Source organism: Hemitrygon akajei, chromosome 5, assembly GCF_048418815.1.
Source record: "Hemitrygon akajei chromosome 5, sHemAka1.3, whole genome shotgun sequence".
Lineage (NCBI taxonomy): Eukaryota > Metazoa > Chordata > Chondrichthyes > Myliobatiformes > Dasyatidae > Hemitrygon > Hemitrygon akajei.
Window position 1 is genome coordinate 83182422 of NC_133128.1, and position 22907 is coordinate 83205328.

The following is a 22907-nucleotide window of genomic DNA, read 5'->3' on the forward strand; positions in this document are numbered from 1 at the left end:
CCCTGAGATTTGTTTTCTTGTTGGCATCCTCAATGAATCCATAATAGAAAAATAACCATAATAGAACCAAAGAAAGGCTGCACCAACTTAGGGTTCAACCAGTGTGCAAAATAAAATAACAAACTCTACAAATATAACAAGAATGAAAGAATAATAATAGTAATAAATAAATAAGCAATAAATATCATGAACAGGAAATGAAGAGTCCTTGAAAGTGAGTCCATCAGTTGTGGGAACATTTCAATGATGGGGCAAATATAAGTTATCCCCTCTGGTTCAAGAGCCTGATGGTTGAGGGGTAACAACTGTTTCTGAATCTGGTGGTGTGAGTGCTGAGGTCCCTACACCATCTTCCTGATGGCAGCAGTGAGAGGAAGCATGAGCTGGGTGGTGGAGGTCCCTGATGATAGATGCTGCTTTCCTGTGACAACGTTCCATGTAGATATACTCAATGATGGGGAGGGCTTTACTCGTGATGGGCAGGGCCATATCCACTACTTTTTGTTGGGCTTTCAGTGTAAAATATAAAGTTACTATAAGTTACAATTAGAAATATTTAAAAATATAATGCAAAAAGAGAGCAATGAGGTAATGTTCATGGGTCCATGGACCGTGGAGATATCTAATGGTGGAGAGGAAGAAGCAGTTCCTAAAACTTTGAGTGTGCATCTTCAGGTTCCAGTACCTTCTCCTTGATGGCCATAGTGAGAAGACAGCATGTTCCGGATGGTGAGGGTCCTCAATGATGGGTGTCACCTTTTTCTGGATGAAGATGTCCTTGATAGTGGAGAGGTTATTGCCCATTATGGAGGTGGCTGAATCTACAACCCTCTGCAGATTGTTTTTTTTTGATCCTATGCATTAGAGCCTCCATATCAGGTGGTGATGCTACCAGTAAGAATGCTCTTCAAGGTGCATCTGTAGAAATCTGCTGGAGTCCTTGGTGATATACCAGATTTCTCAAAATCCTAATGATGTACAGCCACTTTTGTGATGGCATCAATATGTTGGGTCCAGGATGGATCCTCTGAAATGCTGAGATCCAGGAACTTGAACCTGTTCACCCTTTCCATTGATGATTCCTTGATGAGTACTGGTGTGCATCTCCTGACTTCCCCTCCCTGAAGTCCAAAGTCAATTCCTTGGTCTTACTGATGTTGAGTGAAAGATTGTTGTGGCGACACCATTCAACCAGCTAATCTCACTTCTGCATGCCTCTGCGATACCATTTGAGATTCTGCCAACAACAGTTGAGTCATTTGCAGATTTACAGATGGCACTTGAACCGTGTCTAGCCATACAGTTACGACTGTAAAGAGAGTAGAGTAGTGGACTAAGCATCCATGTTGATTGTCAGTGAAAAGATGTTACTAACAATCTGCACTGACTGTGACCTCCCAATGAGGAAGTCAAGGATCCAGTTGCAGAAGATGGTACAGAAGCCCAGGTTTTGAGGCTTGCTGGTTAGTACTGATGGGGTAATGGTGTTGAATGTTGAGCTATAATCAATAAACAACAGTAGGTGGACCAAGGCCAAATGGAAAGCCAGCGAGATTGCATCCACTGTAGATCATGGGTTTGTAGGTTTGTGAACCATTCAGAAATCTGATGACAGAGGGGAAGAAGCTGTTTCTGAATCATTAAATGTGGATCTTCAGCCTCCTGCACCTCCTCCCTGATCTTAGTAACAAGAAGGAGGTGTGTTCTACATGGTGAGGATCCTTATGAAGGAGGCTGCCTTCTTGCAGCACCAGCTCTTGAAGATGCCCTTAATGGTAGGGAGGGTTGTGCCCATGATGCAGCTCGCTGAGTCTATAACCTTCTGCAGCCTCTTGCAATCCTAGGATGTGAACAGTCAGAAGGCTCTCCACTGTATATCGGTAGAAATTTGCAAGAGTCTTTGGTGGCAAACCAAATCTCCTCAAACTCTTAACGAAGTAGAGCCACTGGTGTGTTTTCTTTGTGATCGCATGCCGACTCTCCACAGACGTTGCTTGGATTATTGAGAATTTCCTGCGTTCTTTGTTTCATTTCAGATTTCAAGCAGCTGCTGTGTTTACATCTCTGTGTTAGAGTATTTCTTTTATTCTCCCATTTTTCCACTACCACTTGCTGTTTACATTTCCATCAGATCATTAGTTGCAATTAGCAAATCTTGTGTCATCCAGTCTCTTGGTCTGCAACCTATTAGCCTCTGTATTGACTACTCCTTCCTAGCAATTTTTTTATCCCAATTTTTCCTAGTTTCAGTGATAGTTGATTCTATTTATCTCATCATATACTAGATGCTCCCCTACTGCTGAATATTGCCACCTTCTTCCATTTTTATTTCTGATGTAATATAGTTTTTACCTCTAACCAACTTATCCCAATTCACAATTATTGGAAAATGAGCAGGCATTACAGTATCAAAATAGATCATTCATGGTAGTCAAATGGTCCTGATTTCAGATCACCGTTATAACTGAAATGTTATAACTTATAACTAAAATGTTAAACAAAATTGAAAATTTTTTATAAATGATGTTTGTTCTGGGATTGCTCATTGCAGTGTCCAGGAATTTAACACATAATCCCTGTTTAATCCTAGCTGTTGGGTCTCATTTGAGGGAATATACCCACAGGATTGAGAGTGAACCTAACAGACAGTCAATCTGAAATTAGATACATAAGACCGTAAGAAATAGGAGCAGGAGTAGGTCGTCTAGCCTGTCGAGCCTGCTCTGCCATTCAATAAAATCAAGGCTAATCTGGCCATGGACTCATCTCCACCTGCCTGCCTTTCCCCCATAACCCTCAATTCCCCTGCAAATGACTGCAAAATTAAAAATACGTACATTTGCCATCCTGCCTTCTGGTCTGTGCAGCACTTAATAGCTCCATCCACTCACACACTGACCCAACTTACCCCTTTTGCATGTGTCTGTGGTGCTTATGTTTTAAGCTTCTCATAGTGAGTTTTTCATGCTTTTGCAAGTAAGCTTTTCATTCTACCTGTTCTTACACATACTTGTGCATATGACAGTAAACTCAACTTTGAGTTGGCCTGATGTGCCCCTCATTGTGACAAATTTCAGGCCAGATGATTCAGGCTTCCTTCCGAAGTTGCTCATCAGCCTCTGCATAAGTGATGGTGGTTGTGACACACATCTGCCTTTCTCTTCAGGGGACTTCAACGAATGCACCATTCTCTTCAGCGACGTGGTGACGTTTACCAACATCTGTGCTGCTTGTGAGCCCATCCAGATTGTCCGCATGCTCAATTCTATGTATTCCCGATTTGACCGCATAACGTCGGTCCATGATGTTTACAAGGTGAGTCGGATGGCATTGGCGCCTAACCCCAAAACTGAATCCCCCTCGGTAAAATGTCAGGTGAAAAGGCATGCCATTAGCTAACCAAAAAAGAGAATATTAATGGTACCATCAGGACCTCCCATAATGGAATTACTTGATCACATTGCACAGGACCATCACAAAAGGGACAGCATGGGCCCATTGTGCCCATTTTAGAGCTCCTCAATTAATACCCTGCAATCCTTCCTTTCCCAATAGTTATTCAATTCTCTTCTTAGAGTTGTTGAGTCTGCTTGCAGCTGCCTTTCAGTCTTTGCAATCTGCATTGTAAATATTCTTCACACAATGACAAAAAATAACTCTCCATCTCTCTGCAGGCTTTTTGTGGAGTTGGAACTTTCCTGCCAGTTTCAGTAGTGAATCTTCTTGCTCAATTTCCCATTTCCAATCATGTACCTGAGGGCACTGTGATCACGGGAAATCTGGGCTCGTGGCCACTTTCCCTTCCATCTCTGGTACGAGATTTCTGGACACCTTGGACTTTCCAGCTGTCGTGTTGGCTTCATCTTTTGTGCTGTGTAGCAGCAAAACTAAAACAAAAACCAAAACAAAGCAATAGCTGCTAGCCTGCGACCGCTACGGAGTTATTATACTTGCATGGCGCACCCCCAGCTCCAATGATTGCTCCAAAAGTCCAATCCTTTATTAGCAATTAGCAAACATGAATTTAAGCATTATTTCAGAATTATCCTAGCAATCAGGAAAAGATACAAGCGCTGCTGGTCCCAAGCTACAAACTTCCTCGAAATAAACAGGAAAACGTAACTTATTCCCTTTGCTTTTACTACCCCCCCGCCCACTTATGTGACTAGTTACCATAATAAACGTAATGAACGCACAATACAGAATATAAATTAGATAGAGGGCAGATACGTGGTTCCTACACAGTGTTTAATCTGATAAACATGCTGTTATTGGGGATTGGAGTGCAAGGCTAGAGGTGCTGTTGTGACCCATGCTGGCTAAAGAATGCATTGTTACCCCTCCTGTTACTTCCAGCATACCTCTGGGTTAGTCTTCCTGTGACCCACCAAAGTGTAATACCTCTTTCAATTGAACTGAGAGAGATGTTTTGAATATCACTGAATCCCCACCCCCAGCTGCATCAGTTGTCAAGGCTGTTATTGCTGTTAAATGTCTTTTACAAGCACAAACTTCCAGTGTAGCTCAGGACCTGTAAAAATACAAAACATGCAAAAAATATTTGAAAGTTAAATGACTAATAGTAACACTCACACTTAAAAAAACCCCTAAAATAATTAATCTAAATACTTACTAGCAAGGCTTATATTTCTCCCACTGAGAGTTGGGGAAGCGAGGTCTGTGCTGGTAGAGCCCATGAGTAGCTGAGGCTGGTGACCTACTGGGAGCCTGGGTGCATAATGGACTTTGTTCCAGGAGGAACCCAGTGACAAGCTTATCTGCTGGGTGATCAGGGCACATCAGCAGAAGGTCTGATCCATTATCTACTGCAGACATGGTATGTGTGCATATTTGACAGGTCACTGAGGTACAAAAAAGTATAAATCTGTTTCAGATCTGGTGTTGGGCAGTACCATTCCCAAACAGGATGCCCAAATGAACTTAAGCTTAGGCTTCACTTTTATCCCATAGGCTAAATGCTATTACTTGAGAGATTACATTTATGAGAGATTAATTATGTTTTCTCACAATACTAAAAGTTCTTTCTGTCAATAAGACATCTTTGAATTGTTGTTACTGTTATAACTGGAGGCCGACTGGTGCACAACAAACTCTATAAGCAGCAACATAATGGTAAGCAGGTACTCTTTTGTGGTTTGTCTGAGAGTTGGATGCTGGAAGGATGCTAGTTTTCTTTCAAGTAATGCCTTGAGATCCCCTATGTCCACTCAAACATAATGTCTCGCTTGAAGGGCGGCACCTCCATCAGTGCTACACCTGCATCGGTCATTCCATAATTACGGAACTGCAGAATGCAAAACCAATAGTAAGTCCTGATTAGCAGAAGAAAATGACAAACTTGTGTTTGGTACACTTGTGTTCCTGAAATGCTACTGTTGCTGAAATTATTAAATGAAGTTCTTCCATTTGGATTAAGGTAAACAAATGTTGCTTATGAGTAGCTGTCTGGTTTTGAGGGCAAATTAATATGTTTTTGGTTCTGTGCAGGTGGAAACAATTGGAGATGCCTACATGGTTGTCGGTGGGGTTCCAGTACCCGTAGCAAGCCACGCAGAAAGGGTTGCCAACTTTGCCCTGGGAATGAGGATTGCGGCGAGAAAGGTGAAGAACCCAGTTACTGGGAATCCAATTCAGGTAGGGAAACAGATCCAAACTGTTCTGCAGATTGCCACTTACATCAAGATAGGGTGAGACATACAGCTCATGAAAAGGGAGCAGTTGTGGGTTTCAGTCCATGGTTGTTGCTGGAGAACAGGGGTATTTCAGCAGTATAAGAACAATAGCGGCATTATAAGTTCAACACTTAGGAGTGCATGTCCAGAGCCAGGGAAATGGAAGTGGTGAGTAGGGGAAATGTTTGGGCTGAAAGTCCAGCGATATAGTTTCCTAAGTTTTACCAGGAGATTTACCAGGATGCTGCCTGGTTTAGAGAGTATGGATTATGATCAGAGATAAAGGGAGCTACTCTCTGGAGAGAAGGAGGATGAGAGGAGACATGATAGAGGTATACGAGATATTAAGAGGAATAGATAGAGTAGACAGCCAGCGCCTCTTTCCTAGGGCGCCACTGCACAATGCAAGAGGACATGGCTTTAAGGTAAGGAGAGGGAAGTTCAAGGGGGATATTAGAGGAAGGTTTTTTACTCAGTGATTGGTGCGTGGAATGCACTGCCTGAGTCAGTGGTGGAGGCAGATACACTAGTGAAATTTAAGAGACTACTAGATAGGTATATGGAGGAATTTAAGGTGGAGGTTATATGGGAGGCAGGGTTTAAGGGTTGGCACAACATTGTGGGCTGAAGGGCCTGTACTGTGCTATATTGTTCTATGTTCTATGTTCTGTAAGTTTCCTGCTGCTTCTGTCAGAGAAATTTTACATTTTTGTTGCCTGTCACCCTCCCAACACTGGCTCCAGGCAACCCTTATAAACTGAGGCCTGAAAATAGGGAAAGGTTGCAGCTTTCCCAGCAGAGCTGCCAAGGATAGTGCAAAGTACTCCTCAATAACAAGTATATTGCTTGTCGGGGGAAACAATTAACCAGGGGAAAGCCACAGTGATCAGGTCTCTGGCACTGAGTCTGGCTCTGTGGCTCAGAAGGGAAGAGGGGAGAAGAGGAGAGCACTGGAGAGAGGGGATTCAATAATTGGGGAATGTTGGATTCTGATGCTTTAATCCAAAGTTCTTTCAGAAGTCAGGAAAAAGGCACAAAACTTGTTAATAGAACAAAGAGAGAGTTGAAAACAAAAGATCAAAAGTCAAAAGATCTAAGAACTAAGATGGTGCTGGCCTCGTGATCAGCTCTTTCATGCTACAGAGATGTGGAAAATTCCATTCAAATTCATAATAAGAGACAATCAATGAGAAAGCTCTTATTCAAATAATGCAGTAGCAAGAGAAATATCCAGAATCATACCAATATAACCACTATGGGATATATTAAACAGCTGTATATACACACTGTGGCCACTAGGAAGCATAGTAAGCAGTTACTTGTATATATGTAATTGTATAAATACAAGCAGACAATTAATTGTTAAACTTAAGAAAACAATTTAACAGTGGGATCCAACATTTAGAATCATTACATCTGAAAATTCAGAGGCAGAGAAGCTTGTGGTCTTTATGTTAAATATAAAATTATCAAAATATATGTTAAATATAAAATGATCTGAAACTTAAGTTCTGAAAATTCAAAAGGAATATATTCTTCTAAGTATTCATAGGATTGTGTCATGGTTGGGTAGGTTAGTAGGCACTCTTATGCGAGTTTGAACTATTCTATAAATGATCAACTTTAAACAAGTGAAAAAGATGTCAATTATGATAAGGCATATTAATATGAATAATATAACTCATAATATTGAGCAACTCCAGCTTCTGAGACTTAAGTGAATCCAGTCAAAGAAATCCCATCCATCAGATTGATGTGTTTTAGCTACTTCTTTGCGGAAATGATAGACAATTAGTTATGTCTTCAGATCCATCAGGTATGTAAGTACAATGCTCCTTGCCTATAGCCACTAAGGGAAGATCTAGTGCCATATAATTTTGAAGAACCATCCTACACAAGGTGACCATTTCTGCTGTTACATTCCCCAAGGCATCGGCAGTGTCATTGGCTATTCTTTATAAAGCTGCAGCAACATTTTTAATCTTTCTTGTACTTTGTGCAACACTATAAAATTGAAATAAAATTGATGCAAAATGATCTTCTGAAATGTCGTTTACTTCTCGACTCAAGGTAAAAGTAAGGAGTGTGTATGTCTCATGGGAGGAAGAACATACCCTAATTAACAAGATCCTAACCAATTACGTGGAAGAGAGTTGTAGGCACCATTTCTGCACATTAAGTACTATTGTTCCATGAACTTAGACCATTTCTTATTACATGGCAGGAGCTTTGTTGAATTGTAATATTTTTCTGATTGCTAATGAAAATTCCCAAATCATTATCCTTTTTAGTATAATATAAAGGTAACTGCATGAGCTATGCCTTATTGAAATGGTACCTTCTGAACTCAAACAAAAGGTGGCTTTTATAGTGAACACATGAAAAGATCTAATAGCTTTGTCATGATATAGAGATAATACAGGAAAAATGCATGAGTAGTCAGAATGATATGATTCTCTAAATCATATTGATTACATTTACATAAATGATCCAATTTAAGATGGTACATTGTGGGTATACTGGCATCTCCTTTGTATCTCCCATTGTATTCTTGTAACTCCCTTGAGAATAATGAATTATAGGCATAATGTCAATATCACCGTTGCTGGAATGTTTAATAAAGAAAGTGTATGTTTGTTCTGGAACTGCAGGAATACCTAGCATTGGTGAATATTTTAGAGTGTGCTGTATATATTGACATACCCAGCTAGAGGCGTTAATGGCATCAGCAAATTCATGTGATACTCACAAGTATACATTGAGAGACATCTAAACTGGCTCATTGTAAGAAGGGAAAATATAACAGTAAAAAATAATAGTAGAATAAACTTCATAATGTCTAGTAGTTGTTGACTAGCTTGAAGTCTAGTGGCTGGTTAGTGATTTGCTCACTGTCGCCCAGCAGCGCAGGCACTGTGTTAGAGATTACTAGCAGAGTAATCACAGTGCATGTTGCCCTATCTGAATAGCACTTTAGCTCATTTGGCTGGTGTGTTTCCACTTACTTTTGCTTTCTACTTTTGCTGCTGAGCTAGCAATTAACATCACCTGATAAGGACCTTCCTATTGATCTCCCAGTGATGCCCTATGTGGTTTCTAAATCAGGACCCACTCAACAGGAATCAGGGTATGTCCTCCTTCTGTTGGATCACTCCAAATGGCAGAAACCTGTTGAGAAACAGACCGTACAGTTTGGGTTAATTTCACACAATAGTTAACTAAACTGTCTGCCATAATGTGTATATCAGCTTGTCTGAGATCATGGACTCCTGGCAGTGACATAGATGTCTTGTTACTACCTTCAGCAGTATTAGTTTGGTTTTCTTGCTTGGGATTACTCCGATGTTACATAAGACCATAGGAAGAGCCATAGGGCATGGCAACCTTCCTCATCATACTTAGTCATTGTCATTTTTGAGCGGCTTTTACATTTTAACACAGCAACTTCTGATGGCAATTGTATGACATCCATAAGTTCTTGTACTAGTTCGTCATTCTAGACTGGTGTTCCTATGGCTCTAAGAAATCCTCTTTGTCTCCATAAGTTTCCAAAATCATGAGCAACTCCAAAACCATATCGAGAAGCAGAGCAGAGATGGGCTAATCTTCCTTCTGCCAACTTACAATCAGAGTTTTCAGTTCTGCTTATTGTACAGAATCAGTGGCCCATCCAGCCACTCAAATTATTCTCTCAATCAGTGTACAGGATCAGATCTGGGTTTGATAGAGGCAATTCTTTGTAGTAACTTGCATCTTCATGGCAGGTCACTGTTCTTGCAGTCATTTTTGTCATAGTCTTCTATGTCCAATGGTAACAATGTAGCTGGATTTGCTGTACCTCGGTTAAGACTGGCATCCTGTAGCTGTGTTTCTCATTGACATACAATGAGACACACAGTGGTTTACTTGTGTCAGGAATTCTTAATGCAGGTACAGTACACAACGTCACCTTTAAAGTTTGAAATGCTTTCAGTTGTTCTTCATTAAGAATCACAGGGTTGTCTGAGGACTTACTGCTTTCAGCAGGTTGTTGAGTGGCTGAGCAACAGTTGCCACTGGAGGGTTTAGCTTGTCAATACATTGGTGGGCAATGGTTTCATCTTCAGTCCTGCATATCTTCACTTTCTTTGCCCTTATTGGAGCAAGCTGTGATATAGCTGTCAATCTTTGCCCAGACACAGAACAGCAATTAGGAGAGTCATAGTCTGTGCCAAAAACACTAACTGTTCATTTCCATAGATGCTGCCTGACCTGCAGAGTTCATCCAGCATATTACGTGTGTCAATCTTATTGCTTCGTTACCATCATCCTCACTTGAGTTGCTAGTAACCGCTGTACAGTCCATGTCATGTCCATCCTGTAGTTCTACGGAGTTCAGATGGCGTTGCTGTCTGAGGGCACTGTTCAATATAGGCTGTAATTCCTAGTTCAGATGCCAGCACTATCTCGGGAAACTGTCTGATGTAGGGCATGTTTCCCAGGATAAAGCGCCAACAGTAGCATCATAGGCCACATCAAATGAGCACCACCAGCAGGTATCCACCGCTGTTGGAAGTGGACTCGGTCTGCTTTGAAACTCCATACACTGCACTTCGGTTCAATTACCCTATAGTTTTTTTTTCGCTCGTTCAGTTAATGCAAGGATTTGTTCTTTAGACTTTTTACTCTCTCTTTCCTACTGTTTTTATAGTTCATCACAAGTTTTGCATTTCTTTAGATTAGTAAAAGACTTTACTCACCCCATTAGTTCTTTAATTCACTCATACATTTGATCAAACTGACCATGCGATCTTATCTCTAAATCACTGACAGCCATTCCAGGTTTTACTTTTCCATTGGGCATTATCTGGTTCTCAATAAATTTAACATTGTCGGTATTTTTTGGCCAGACTTCTTCGTCTATCTTATCAAACTGAGATGTTTTATTCAGGTAAGAACTCTTAGTAGGTTTCACAACTTTGGGCATTGTTTTGTTTCAATCTTAATTTGTACATCTTTTTGTTACTTTGACCTTGATCTTGAAATATCAGTAGATTGTAACTAAATAGATTGTCCAGTTACCGAAACAGATTGCCCAGCAGCCAAATAGATTACAAATCACTGGTGAGACCGCACTTAGAGTATTGTGTTCAATTCTGGTCACCTCATTATAGGAAGGATGTGGAAGCTATGGAGAGGCGCAGAGGAGATTTACCAGGATGTTGCCTGGATTGGAGAACAAGTCACATGAAGCAAGGTTAGCAGAGCTGGGGCTTTTCTCTTTGGAGCATAGAAGAATGAGAAGGGACTTGATAGAGGTCTACAAGATTATGAGAGGCATAGATAGTGTGAATAGTCAGTACCTGTTTCCCAGGGCACCAATAGCAAACACCAGAGGGCATATGTACAAAATTAAGAGAAGGAAGTTTAGGGGAGACATCAGGGGTAAGTTTTTTACACGGAGGGTTGTGAGTGCCTGGAATGACTTGCCCAGGGATGGTGGTGGAGGCTAAAACATTAAGGATATTTAAGAGCCTCTTGGACAGGCACATGGAGGAAAGAAAAATGGAGAGTTATGGGGTAGTGTGGCTTTAGTACTTTTTTTAAGGATTATATGGGTCGGCACAACATGGAGGGCTGAAGGGCCTGTACTGTGCTGTAGTGTTCTATGGTTAACTGAATAGAATGCAACCGTTGGGTCATCTTGCGACTGATGGGTCGCCTTGTAACCAAACTAATGGATTGCAACTGACAGATTGTGCAATTGATATCTTTACTAGGTAACAATAGATTGTCATGCAACAGAAATAAGTTGTCCTACAATTGAAATGAATTGCAAACAATATTTTTATATCTGTTTTTCTGTTCAAAATAGTAATGTAGTCATCCTCAATCTTAATTTCTATCCAATGATATTGAAGCCAGAACTAAGTTTTCTCTAAGATAAATTGGAACAGAAGAAGTTCTTACCCCTTTTGTTTAGACACTGAATAATTTCCACTTTGTCTGTGATTATTCCAAGTCCTTAAACTTTGCAATATCCCGCTGACTATGCCAATTGTTGGATTCTGATGTTTTAATCCATAGTTCTTTCAGAAGATAGGAAAGAGGCCAATAACTTCTTGTTTCATTATAGTTTTATTATATGCTAATAGAACAAAGCAAGTGTTGAAAATGGACAGTAATGGAGAGGGAATAGAGGGAATAGATTTTTTAAATTGCCTTAAAATGATATTGCTAACTGTATAGACCTCAGATGTAGTTGTGGTTCTCAGCTGTAGCAGAGTGAAGCGGAAATATTTGATGGCTTCCATTGGAGCTGCTTGCACGAGTCACCTCCTGGGTAAATTCCTGGGGAGTGAAGAGATTGCCGCACCTCTGGCAATGATCTTTGCATCCTCAATGACCACAGGAGTAGTACCATAGGGTTGGAGGATGACAAATATTAATCTTGGGAATTATAGACCAGCGAGTCTTACATCAGTGATGAGCAAACTATTGCAGAAAGGATTTATGAGCATTTAGAGAAGCGTAGTCAGATTCAGTATAGTTAGCATGGCTTTGTGAGGGGCAGGTCATGCCTCATGAGCCTGGTTGAATTACTTGAGGATGTGACAAAGAACATTGATGGAGGTAGAACGGTGGATACAGTGTGCATGGATTTTAGTAAGGCATTTGTCAAGGTTTCCCATGGTAGGCTCACATGGAAAGTCAGGAGGCATGGGATCCAAAGAATACTGACTGTGTGGATTCAGAATTGGCTTCCTCATAGAAGGCAGAGGGTGGCAGTAGATGAAGCCTATCCTGCTTGGAAGTTGGTGAGCAGTAGCATTTCACAGGGATCTGTTTTGGGACTTTGTGGTCCAGATAAATGACTTGGATGAGGACACAGAAGGGTGAGCTAGAAAGTCTGCAGATGATATGAAGGTTGGTGGTGTTGTGGATAGTGTAGAAAGTTGCCATAGGTTACAATGGGACATTGATAGGATGCGGAGCTGGGCTAAGAAATGGCAGATGGAGTTCAATTCAAGGAAGTGTGAAGTGATACACTCTGGAAGGTCAAACTTGAATGTAGACCACAGGATTAATGGCAGAATTCTGAACCATGTTGGAGGAACAGGGGGATCTTGGGGTCCATGGCAAAAATTATTCCTTTGTTCAACAAAGGTAATAAGGATAATCATGGGAATTATAGACCAGGATTTAATTTTGACTTTAGAAAGTCCATCCATTCAGATGGTAAAATGATAAAGATTTGGCCCAGAGTTTGCACAAGGCTGTCTTGACCTCTCATCACAAACTTCACTGGGATACTGGAGGAAATCCCCAGGGAAACAGCCAAGTTGGCAATTCTAGGTGCTTTAAGACTGCAATTTCAGAAGGAGTTTGGAGCTCTCCAATCAGCTTTGGCAGTTCTAACAGGAGTGTATGACCCTGTCTGATGCCCATAACTCAGGACATAAAAGTGATCATTTTTCACCTGAGACTGACAGTTGGGAACCAATGATATCACAGCTAACTGGTGTAACGTCCTATAGTATTACAGCATGCAAACAGGCCCTTCAGCCCTATTCCTCCAGGCAGACCAATATGCCTATCTAAGCTAGTGTCATTTGCCTGCATTTGGCCTGTACACTCTAAACCTTTGCTATCCATGTACCTGCCTTAATGTTCTTGAATGTTGTAATTGTACTTGCTTCAACTTTCTAAGTTGTCCCTCAGGTCCCTTTTAAATCTTTCCCCTCTCACCTTAAACCTATGGCCTCTAGTTTTTGATTTACTTTTTTTCTGGGAAAAAGATTGCATACATTTATGTTATCAATACTCTTCATGGTTTTATATTCCTCCCTAAGGTGATGTTTCACTTTAAATTCTTTCTCTCTTTTCTAAAATCAGATCCGAGTTGGCATTCATTCTGGACCCGTCCTGGCTGGAGTGGTAGGACAGAAGATGCCGAGGTATTGTTTATTTGGTGACACAGTTAACACTGCCTCAAGGATGGAGAGCCATGGATTGCCAGGGAAAATCCATCTCAGTGCATCAGTGAATAGGTAGTTCAATCCAGCAACTCTGCTCCTGCTTCAACTCCACCTTGGCTCCCATTACCCAACTTCAACTCATCTAAAACATTGCTGTCTGCACATTGACCTGGTGCTCGCCAATTCACATTAACTCTCTGATCAACACAGGCTCAAGTTTTAATTTTCTCAAATCCTTTCATGGGCTACCCTCCTCACGACGTTCATCTTCTCCAGTTCTGCTGTCTTCCAATTTCAAGATTGGGATTGAGAGATTTTAGGGTACTGTGAGTAAGGGCTACAGAGAAAGTGCAGGAAGATGGAGTTGAAGTAGAAGGTTGACCATGATCATATTGAACACCAGAGCGAAAGTCCCACTCTTGCTTCTATTTCCTATGCTCAGTTGTACTTCAGCAATCACTGTCCTCTTCCACTTCTTGTTAGTTGTGCATCTATGATCTTAGGTTTTTTACCACATAATACCCTTACAGAATTATTTAAAGAGAAACAAGTTCTTCCTCATTTTCTGGCTACTGCTCTTTCCTCAGCACTGTTGAAATAGTTTATCTGGTCATGTTATTGGTGGTTATGGAATGATAATGTGTGCATATTAGATGTGGCAATTCTCATGAATGACTACACTGCTTTGGAACATCCAAAAGTCATGAGGGGCACCGTAAAATCACAAGTCCATTATTCCTGGTAAAATATGTATATAAGGGTCATCTAACAACACAAATTGTTGTACTTACAGAGCACTGCAGAAGAAAGGTTTTGAAATAGAGGAAAGGGGGGCGATAACAGTGAAAGGCAAAGGAAAAATGATCACCTACTTTCTTGTCCAGAACCTGGGTGCCACAGAGGAAGAAATTATGGGACAACCATTGACAGCCAATGAAGAGAATCCTAACCAAACTGCTGAGAGCAGCAAGGGGAAATCAAACCATAATGGTGAGTTTAACTGGAGGTGTAACAGGGCTGACATACTTCTGAAAATTGTACACAGAGGCAATAGAGCTCCAGCATATTTTTCTCCAACACATTGTGGGTTCTTCAGGAGCAGGAGTTAAATAAATAATCAGACTTGTACTGGGCTTGAATGCCACGAGACTTGGCAAAATGCAAAACTTCCAACATCCTGAAACTTCGTATCTGACACTTAGTCCATGGATCATCTCAAAGATGTTACAGTGAGATAGTACTTAAGCAATGTGTACTGGATCCATTTGAAATTAATCCACCTGCCTTTCTTTCTCTATTTAAGGCCTCTTTGTTAACTTGCCTTATTGGAGTCTTGTTGCACATAGGTGTAGACAGTTTCATCAGTCTGATCTCACTCTTGTTCTTCTGACCTGGAACTATTAAGTCCCAACTGTTCTCCTTAATGAGAGTGTTCTCTGCTGTAATCTTGACTGCATTTTACATACTGCCAAAGGCAAGATAGAACTGATGTATTGAAAATGTCATTTTATAAAATGCATTTTTCCTAATACCTCAGAATAGAGTTACAGGCATTGATTACATTGATTGCATGGCAGTGATATTGCTCAAAAATCACCAATTAATTGGAAACTGTGATGAATGTAGATTACAGTTTAGAAGGTGGCTCACCACCACCTTTCCAAAGACAGTTAGAGATGGACAGTAAATGCTGGCCTTGCCAGAATCCTGAAATGAATAGAAAAAGATTGCTTTTTACATCAATGGATAACATAATCAGTAATTAATGGTTTCAACCCTACCCTGTTCTTCAAATTGCAGATCAAAATAATAATGATGATGAAGATTGTAAAACCATTGTTGCTATGAAATACGCTGACAGTGAGGATGAACCTGCAAATGGCTGCACACTTTCTGGTAATTTGCACATACATTATACACATACAATACAGTGCAATACAGTATATACAGCTATATGCCCTACAGCAAGGGTGCCTAAGACTTTTGCACATTGCTGTATTTTTCAATGTGGAGTGGAGAGTGTGTTTGTAAATCTGGTGGGAGCAAAGGATGTTGGAAATGGCAAGAGTGGAGCGCTGTGGACAGGTGGCAGAGGAGTGCCAGAGGCAGGGCATGGCATGGGTGCAGACACACCCAGCCCTGGGATATCAGGCAAGGTAATCTGATTTCAAACAATTGGTTTACTGATCATTATAGAATATCTCTCTGGTTTTTCCCACTCCCTCCCATCTCCTTTTCCCAACCATGATTCCCCTCTCCCTGCCCCCTTTCCACTCTCAGTAGAGACCTATGTCAGAACCACATTTATCATTACACACGTCATGAAATTTGTTTGCTTTTTTTGCAGCAGCAGTACAGTGCAATGCATAAAATTACAATACTGTGTAAAAGATTTAGGCTCTCTAGCTATACGTATATATCTCTCTAAGACTTCTGCATGGTACTGTAGCTCGCATTTAAGCTATTCACCCAGATTACAAAGCATCTGTTCACAAAGTAAGAAAGATTGTAATTATTAAAATTATCCAAACTATTAAAAGGTCAAAATGACATAGGTCCCAAGAGTCATTGTGATCTCTGTTCGTTAGATATTAAAATTGGCAGACACAAAAATTGACAAGAAAGGAATGGACTAGCTTTTGGAGGAGGCCTTTATATCTAGAGAACTGTAATAGAAAAGGAAAGAAGTTCACCATAAAGCTGAACAAAACCTCACATGGCATGTTGTAACCAATTCTGAGCATTGCTAGCAAGGGTGCAGAGAAGGATTAGCAGAATACAGCACTGTGGTGATCCAGGTTGAACCCTGGTCTTTGGTTTGTGTGAAGTTTGATGGTTTCCTCCAGCATCTTAAAGCACATGAAGCGGTAGGTCAAATGACCATTGTAACTTGTCCCAAGTGCACAGTACTCTGGTAAAATCTAATGGAATAGAGAAGGATGTGGGGAGAATAAAATGGATGCATTGTGATTGTTGCAGACTCAGTCCATCTAGCAGGGTGCTACTGAGACCACATCCTGCCCAATTCAGCACTGCACAGCAGAATGAGGCTGTATGAAATCAGAGACAAAAGCTTGGGTTGCTGGTGGGAGCAAAGAGAGGTTTGGCTAATTTTGGACAGTAAACAATTATATTCAAAGAAAATGAGGGAAGACTGAATGACCTTGGGCAGGGGAAGGCAGGATCTAACATGGGTTTAAAGAGCAGATAACAGTGCCTTGATGAAGTGCAGTTTACAAGGGATGGAAGTTCAGAGTCTCCCTACAGGCTTTAGAAGCTGGGAGAGGGTCCAGAGTAACAAGAACTGATCTGCCATAACCAAACCCAAAACTCAGAGAATTTCCAGGGTGTAACTCTTTTGTGGTATAAAAGACAAAGCTTCCAGCACATTACGATGGAACTTCAGGGCACAGTGATGCAGCTGGTGAAGTGGTTTCACTCAGCTCCAAAGACACCGGTTCAATCCTGGTTTTCGGATGCCACCTGTATGGACTTCGTATGTTCTCCTTGTGACTGTGTGGGTTTCCTCCAGGAGCTCCAGTTTCCTCCCACATTCCAAACACGGGAGGGTTGGTAAGTAATTGTTTACCGTAAGTTCCCTGTGTGTAGGTGAGTGGTGAGTCGTAGAACTTGCAGTCAGTTGATGAGAAGGTGGAGACTAAACAGGATTAGTGTAACAGGGTGAGGTGTATGGGGTGTCCAGGGAGGGGTAGCACCTCTGGAAAAGGGGCTTGTCGTGTCCATTTTGGGGCAGCTCATTCACCTTTTGGCCCCACTAACAGTCAGCTCTCGTCTGTGGCTCCAAGTAGTTGTTTGCATGCGACAGCTGTCACATTGTAGTACACCAGTTTGACAGGCGGGTTAAACCAGGTGAGGGTGACCAATGTGCCTCGTAACCCAAGAGATAGGGACATGCCTGTCCTAGCATGTCAAGTCAAGTCCGGTGGAGAGCGAAGGGCATGACAAGGCATTAGTCACAGTCATCCACTGCAACCAAGGAAGCCCCCCAGTTTGCAACGACTACTTGTACCATTAGACCCGGACTTCCGAGGTCAAGAGAGTGGAACTGCCCCAGTGCAAAGGCTTTTCCACTATAAAAATTCTCCCGCACGGGTTTCCTGTCATTGTTGGAAATGTTGTACAACCATTAGTGTAACAAGATGCTTGATCTGCACTATGTGGGCTGGAAGGTCTTTTTTCTCATGTTACTTGACTCTATGACTGTCCATCTTCTCTCCCCTATTTTCAAAACTACTGTGGACACATTTAGATGAAGTTTAGTATCCTCTTTAATACTTGCAGTAGCTAAAGTCAATTAAACAAATATACAGTAGATATCAAATTCCAGTCCCCAAAATGAATAGTGTCATGAAGTTGTCCAAAACAGAAGCAGGCACCTTTGCCCTCTAACTACACGCCCACCATCAAGTACATTTATTTATTGTCAAAGAATGTAAGAATTATACAACTTTGAGATCTGCTTGCTCACAGGTAGCCACAAAGCAAGAAACCTGAAAGAACCCACTTTAAAGAAAAAAATAAAAGACCAACACTCGATGCACAAGAGACAAAAAAACAAATCATGCAAACAAATGAAGCAAGCATCAAGTTCCTTTGTCCATTTTATTCTCTCCACATACTACAGTGGCCAATAACCTGCACAGCCTTGGGATGTAGGAGGAAGTCAGATCACCTTGAAGAAATCCACGCAATTACTGGGAGAACATGCAACACATTTCACACGCACACCAGTGATCAAGATTGAGCCTGGGTTGCTGGAGCTGTGGAGCAGCATTTCCACTAGCCACCCTTCATTAGATGTTTGTTTATGTTAAACTTCCATACAGGCTGTGGGTGAGATGTGGAAGTTTGTTGATATTTCACAAGTGACAAAAGGCCATGGATTAAAAAAACACAATTGTTTTAAATTAATTTTCATTTGGATGGGAATCATTTTTAAGGTATTCAGTTTAGGTTGTCAGTATCTCAGAATCAGGTTAAAATCACTGGAATATGTCGTGAAATTTGTTGTTTTGAGGCAGCAGTACATTGCAATACATAATAATAATAAGGCTATAAATTACAATAAGAGATATATATTTTTAAAATTAAACTAAATAACTAGTGCAAAAAGGAGCAAAAAATATTGAGGCAGTGTACATGGGTTCATTGTCCATTCAGAAATGTAATGGCAGATGGGAAGAAGCTGTCCCTAAAACATTTAGTTTGCGTCTTCAGGCTCCTGTACCTCCTCGATGGTAGCAATGAGAAGAGAGCATGTCCTGGGTGATGGGTGTTCTTAATGATGGATGTTGTCAGGAAATGCAGTGGAGGCTTGATCCAAAAGCAGATTAGCAGAGACGAGTCAGCAGATAACAATAACCTTAATAACAAACTGCAAAATAACAAGCCATGAGGGGCCACAAATAAAAGAGAACAGATACTGAAGCACTGTAGCGTAGCAGTTAGTGTGACGCTATTACAGCTTGGGGCATTGGAGTTTGGAGCTCAAGGTAAGGAGTCTTCATATGTCCTCCCCACAGAATATGTGTGTTTTCTCCATGATCTCTGGTTTCCTCCCACAGTCCAAAGACATACCTGGTAGATTAATTGGATATTGTAATTTGTTCCATTATTATATTAGGATCAATATGAATTGTTGGGGTTGCTGGGCAGTGTGGCTCAAAGTGTCAGAAAGTCACAAAAACAAACACAGCAGGCAGTGAGGTAACTGAAGGCTAGGAGCAACTTGTTGAGGCTGACTGTTTCACTGGGGGAACAAGGACTATGGATGAGAGCTAGAGTTAAAATGGCTGCAGAAGATGAATGAGAAATGAGAGACAGGTGACACCTATTAAATGAGTGGAAACTAACAGGACCCATCCTCCTAAAGCCAATCACTGACTGCCCAGGACAATCTGGATGGGTCCAGTGGAACTCCTTGATGAGTGATGGATCCAAGATGCAAATAGATGGTACCCTAGACCTCTCCTCCAGTCTGTACCCTTCCCAGTTGACCAGGTACTGCACAACCCTTCCATGGTGATGTGAATCCATCAACCGGCAAACTGTGTACACTGGACCACCTTCCACCATCCTAGGTTCTGGAGGTGGAGGCTCAGGTGGGACAAGTCAGAGTTCACCCAGTCAAAAGAGAGAAGAGGAAGGCAATCTTGGCTCAGTCCGTAGGGTACAGAGACCGCTGGAGTTCAAAATGTAAGATGTACTGTGACAGAGAGTTGGGGAATCATATTGGGGATCCGTCGAAATGTTTCGGCACCAGAATCTGGGGCTCAGAAGGAGGAGGTTGACTGCCATGGGGTTGCTGAATCAAGATGAAGAGTTGGAAAGGAATGGTGAGCAGATGGTCAATGGTTTCCTGCTGCGTCTGGATCATGTGCTCATGTCAAAGAATGACTTCCTTCAGGCAAGCATACTCTTCTGGGGTCAACAGAGGGTTTGCTCATCCTGTCAAGAAATGCAGAGGAGGCTGACCCAAAAGTAGAGCAGTAGAGGCAGTTCAGCAGGAATGCTAACTTCAGTAACAGATTGCAAAAATAACTGGCCTCAAGGGGCCACAAAAGAAGACAGAACAGAGAGAAAGAGGTATCTGTCTGTGGAGGCTTGATAGATGCTGCTGTCTTTTGAAGATGTCATTGATGCTGGGGAAGCTGGTGCCCATGATGGAGCTAGCTGAGTTCACAACTTTCCTCACCAGGAGACCGGTTGTGGAGGGCGGTACAGAGGCCCAGGATTTGAAGCTTGCTGATTAGTACTGATGGTATGATGGTCTTGTACGTTGAGCTGTATTCAGTAAACAGCAGTCTCATGTAGACATTGCTATTGTCCAGATGATTTCTGATTCTGTGCAGTTGCCCCTCCATAGTGGACACCCAGTTAGTATGCTCTCCATGGTACATCTGTAGAAATTTGAGAGTCTTTGGTGTCATATCAAATTTCTTCAAACTGCTTGTGAAATATAGCCGCTGTCATGCCTTCTTTGCAATTACATCAATGCGTTGGGCCCAGGATAGATCTTCAGAGATGTTGACACCTAGGAACTTGAAACTACTCACCCTTTCCACTGCTGATCACCCGTTGAGGACTGGTGTGTGTTCCCTTGATTTCCCCTTCCTGAAGTCCACAATTAATTCCTTAGTCTTGCTGATGTTGAGTGCGTGGTTGTTGTAGCAACTCCGCTGAACTAACTGATCCATCTCACTCCTGTATGCCTCCTTGTCACCATGTGAAATTCTGCCAACAATAGTTGTGTCATCAGCAAATTTATAGATGGCATTTGAGCAGTGCCTAGTCATAGTTGTGGGTGTAGAGAGAGTAAAGCAGTGAGCTAAGCAGACATCCATGAGGAGAGCCAGTGTTGATTGTCAGTGAGGAGATGTTGTTTCCAATTTGCAATGACTGGATCCTTGACTTCCTCACTGGGAGACCAGTTGTAGAGGGCATTACAGAGGCCCAGGTTTTGAAGCTTGCTGATTAGTACTGATGGTATGATGGTCTTGTATGTTGAGCTGTATTCAATAAACAGCAGTCTCATGCAGACATATTGTCCAGATGATCCAAGACCGTGTAGAGACCCAGTGAGATTTCATCCACTGTAGACCTTTTGGTGTAATAGGCAAATTGCAGCAGGTTCAGGTCCTTGGTTAGGCAGGAGTTGATTCTGGCCATGATCAACTTCTCAAAGCACTTCATCACAGTAGGCGTGTGTGCAACTGGGTGATACTTATTGAGGCAGCTCACCATGCTCTCCTTGGGCATTGGTATGATTATCACCCTTTTGAAGCAGGTGGGAACCCCTGACTGCAGCAGTGAGAGATTGAAGACGTCCTTGAACACTCCTGCTAGTTGTGCAGGACTCCACCAGAGGAAGCAGTGCTTTCAGTTGTCTATAGTTGGAGCACTGAAATTCCTTCCCTAAAGGACTCAATCTTACTACCTTCTCTAATATTTGCACTAAAATTCAGCAATTTAGCCAGCTGTACTAAAGTATGCGGCAGGGTGTTAAATCTGTCTGATCTGGCTCTTGTGAGGCTACTGTGGATTTTTATGTTAAAGGGGCTAACAAATGCAAGTTGTTACTGCTGCTTGAAACTTGATTAATATTGTTTTGCTCCATTTCTAAATACAATTCCACTGCTCACTTGGCCAACTCAATCAAGTAAAAAGCTCATTTTCTTTATCTACTTCCTATCAATCAAGGGTTCCCCAACTTTTTTATGCCATGGACCAATAGAGTTAAGCAAAGGGTCTGTAGACCAAGGTTGGGAAACACTGCTTAATTTACTCTAATTGATATTGTGCAGCTGATAATTAATTCTGTGATTTGTGCTTAAATACACATGATAACTATGATAGCTGCAAAATTATCTACCCAGTTGAGGCCAAATCAATAATATATTCAAGAAAGAGTAAGATTTGGCTTTAAAGGCTAAAAGTATCAAGGGTTATTTGGGAGGGTGGGAGCTGTAGTTGGGCAGGATCATGAAAAACAGAGCAGGTTCAAAGTGTCAAAATGGCCTACTCCAGCTGCTACTCCCTTTGAATAATTCAGTACATGTAACATGAGTATTTGACTTACATTTTGAGTTAAAGGTGATTGTGATCATATTTTTATCTTCATTATGAAGGTGGAGAGGTCAGCAGATCCAAGTGTAACAAGAGCCCAGAGAATAGTGCAGAGTCTGGGGAAGAGGATGGAGCAAAGTCGGGACTGGACCTGAATAATGAGCATCTCAATACGGAAAATGGAAAGTCAGAGTTCTGTGTCATGTTGTAAACAGATTACAGCCTAAAGCCAACTGGGACACAACCTTAGTTTTGTTTTCATCATGATTTGTGTTGAAAATATAAAAAATAGGTGGAGTAAAACATTTTCTGGAGCATTGAAGCATAGAATGTTTCACCCAGACATATTTCTATTGGTTTTCACCATGCAGTTATAAATGTCTTACACATTTCTGTACTGTTTTAGCCACAAGGCTTTTACTCACTCAGGTGTTCTGTGGAAAATCAATAATAAACATATAGAGCAAAAATAATAAATATATTATGCAATGGATTACACTAAAGCAACCAATAAAATGCTGGAAGAATTCAACCAGTCAGGCAGCATCTGTGGAGGGAAATTGATGGACAGTTGTCATTTTGGGTCAAGACCGGTCATCTGAAAAAAATTACAGTCTGCATTCTGGATTTATTCTAACTTTGACAACAGTGTAGTTAGTTTCATGTTGTT

The 22907-nt window shown here is 41.4% G+C and overlaps 1 protein-coding gene across 1 annotated transcript in view; it reads left to right on the forward strand.

Moving 5' to 3' along the window:
* LOC140727217 (guanylate cyclase soluble subunit beta-2-like) overlaps positions 1-22448 on the forward strand; it is a 43276-nt gene extending 20828 nt beyond the window's left edge. Inside the window, exons 11-16 of the mRNA XM_073044483.1 lie at positions 3167-3315; positions 5509-5655; positions 13569-13723; positions 14445-14641; positions 15452-15547; positions 22300-22448. Coding sequence (XP_072900584.1) covers positions 3167-3315; positions 5509-5655; positions 13569-13723; positions 14445-14641; positions 15452-15547; positions 22300-22448 — 893 coding nt within the window. The remainder of the gene's footprint in view (positions 1-3166; positions 3316-5508; positions 5656-13568; positions 13724-14444; positions 14642-15451; positions 15548-22299) is intronic.
* The last annotated feature ends 459 nt before the right edge of the window (positions 22449-22907 follow it).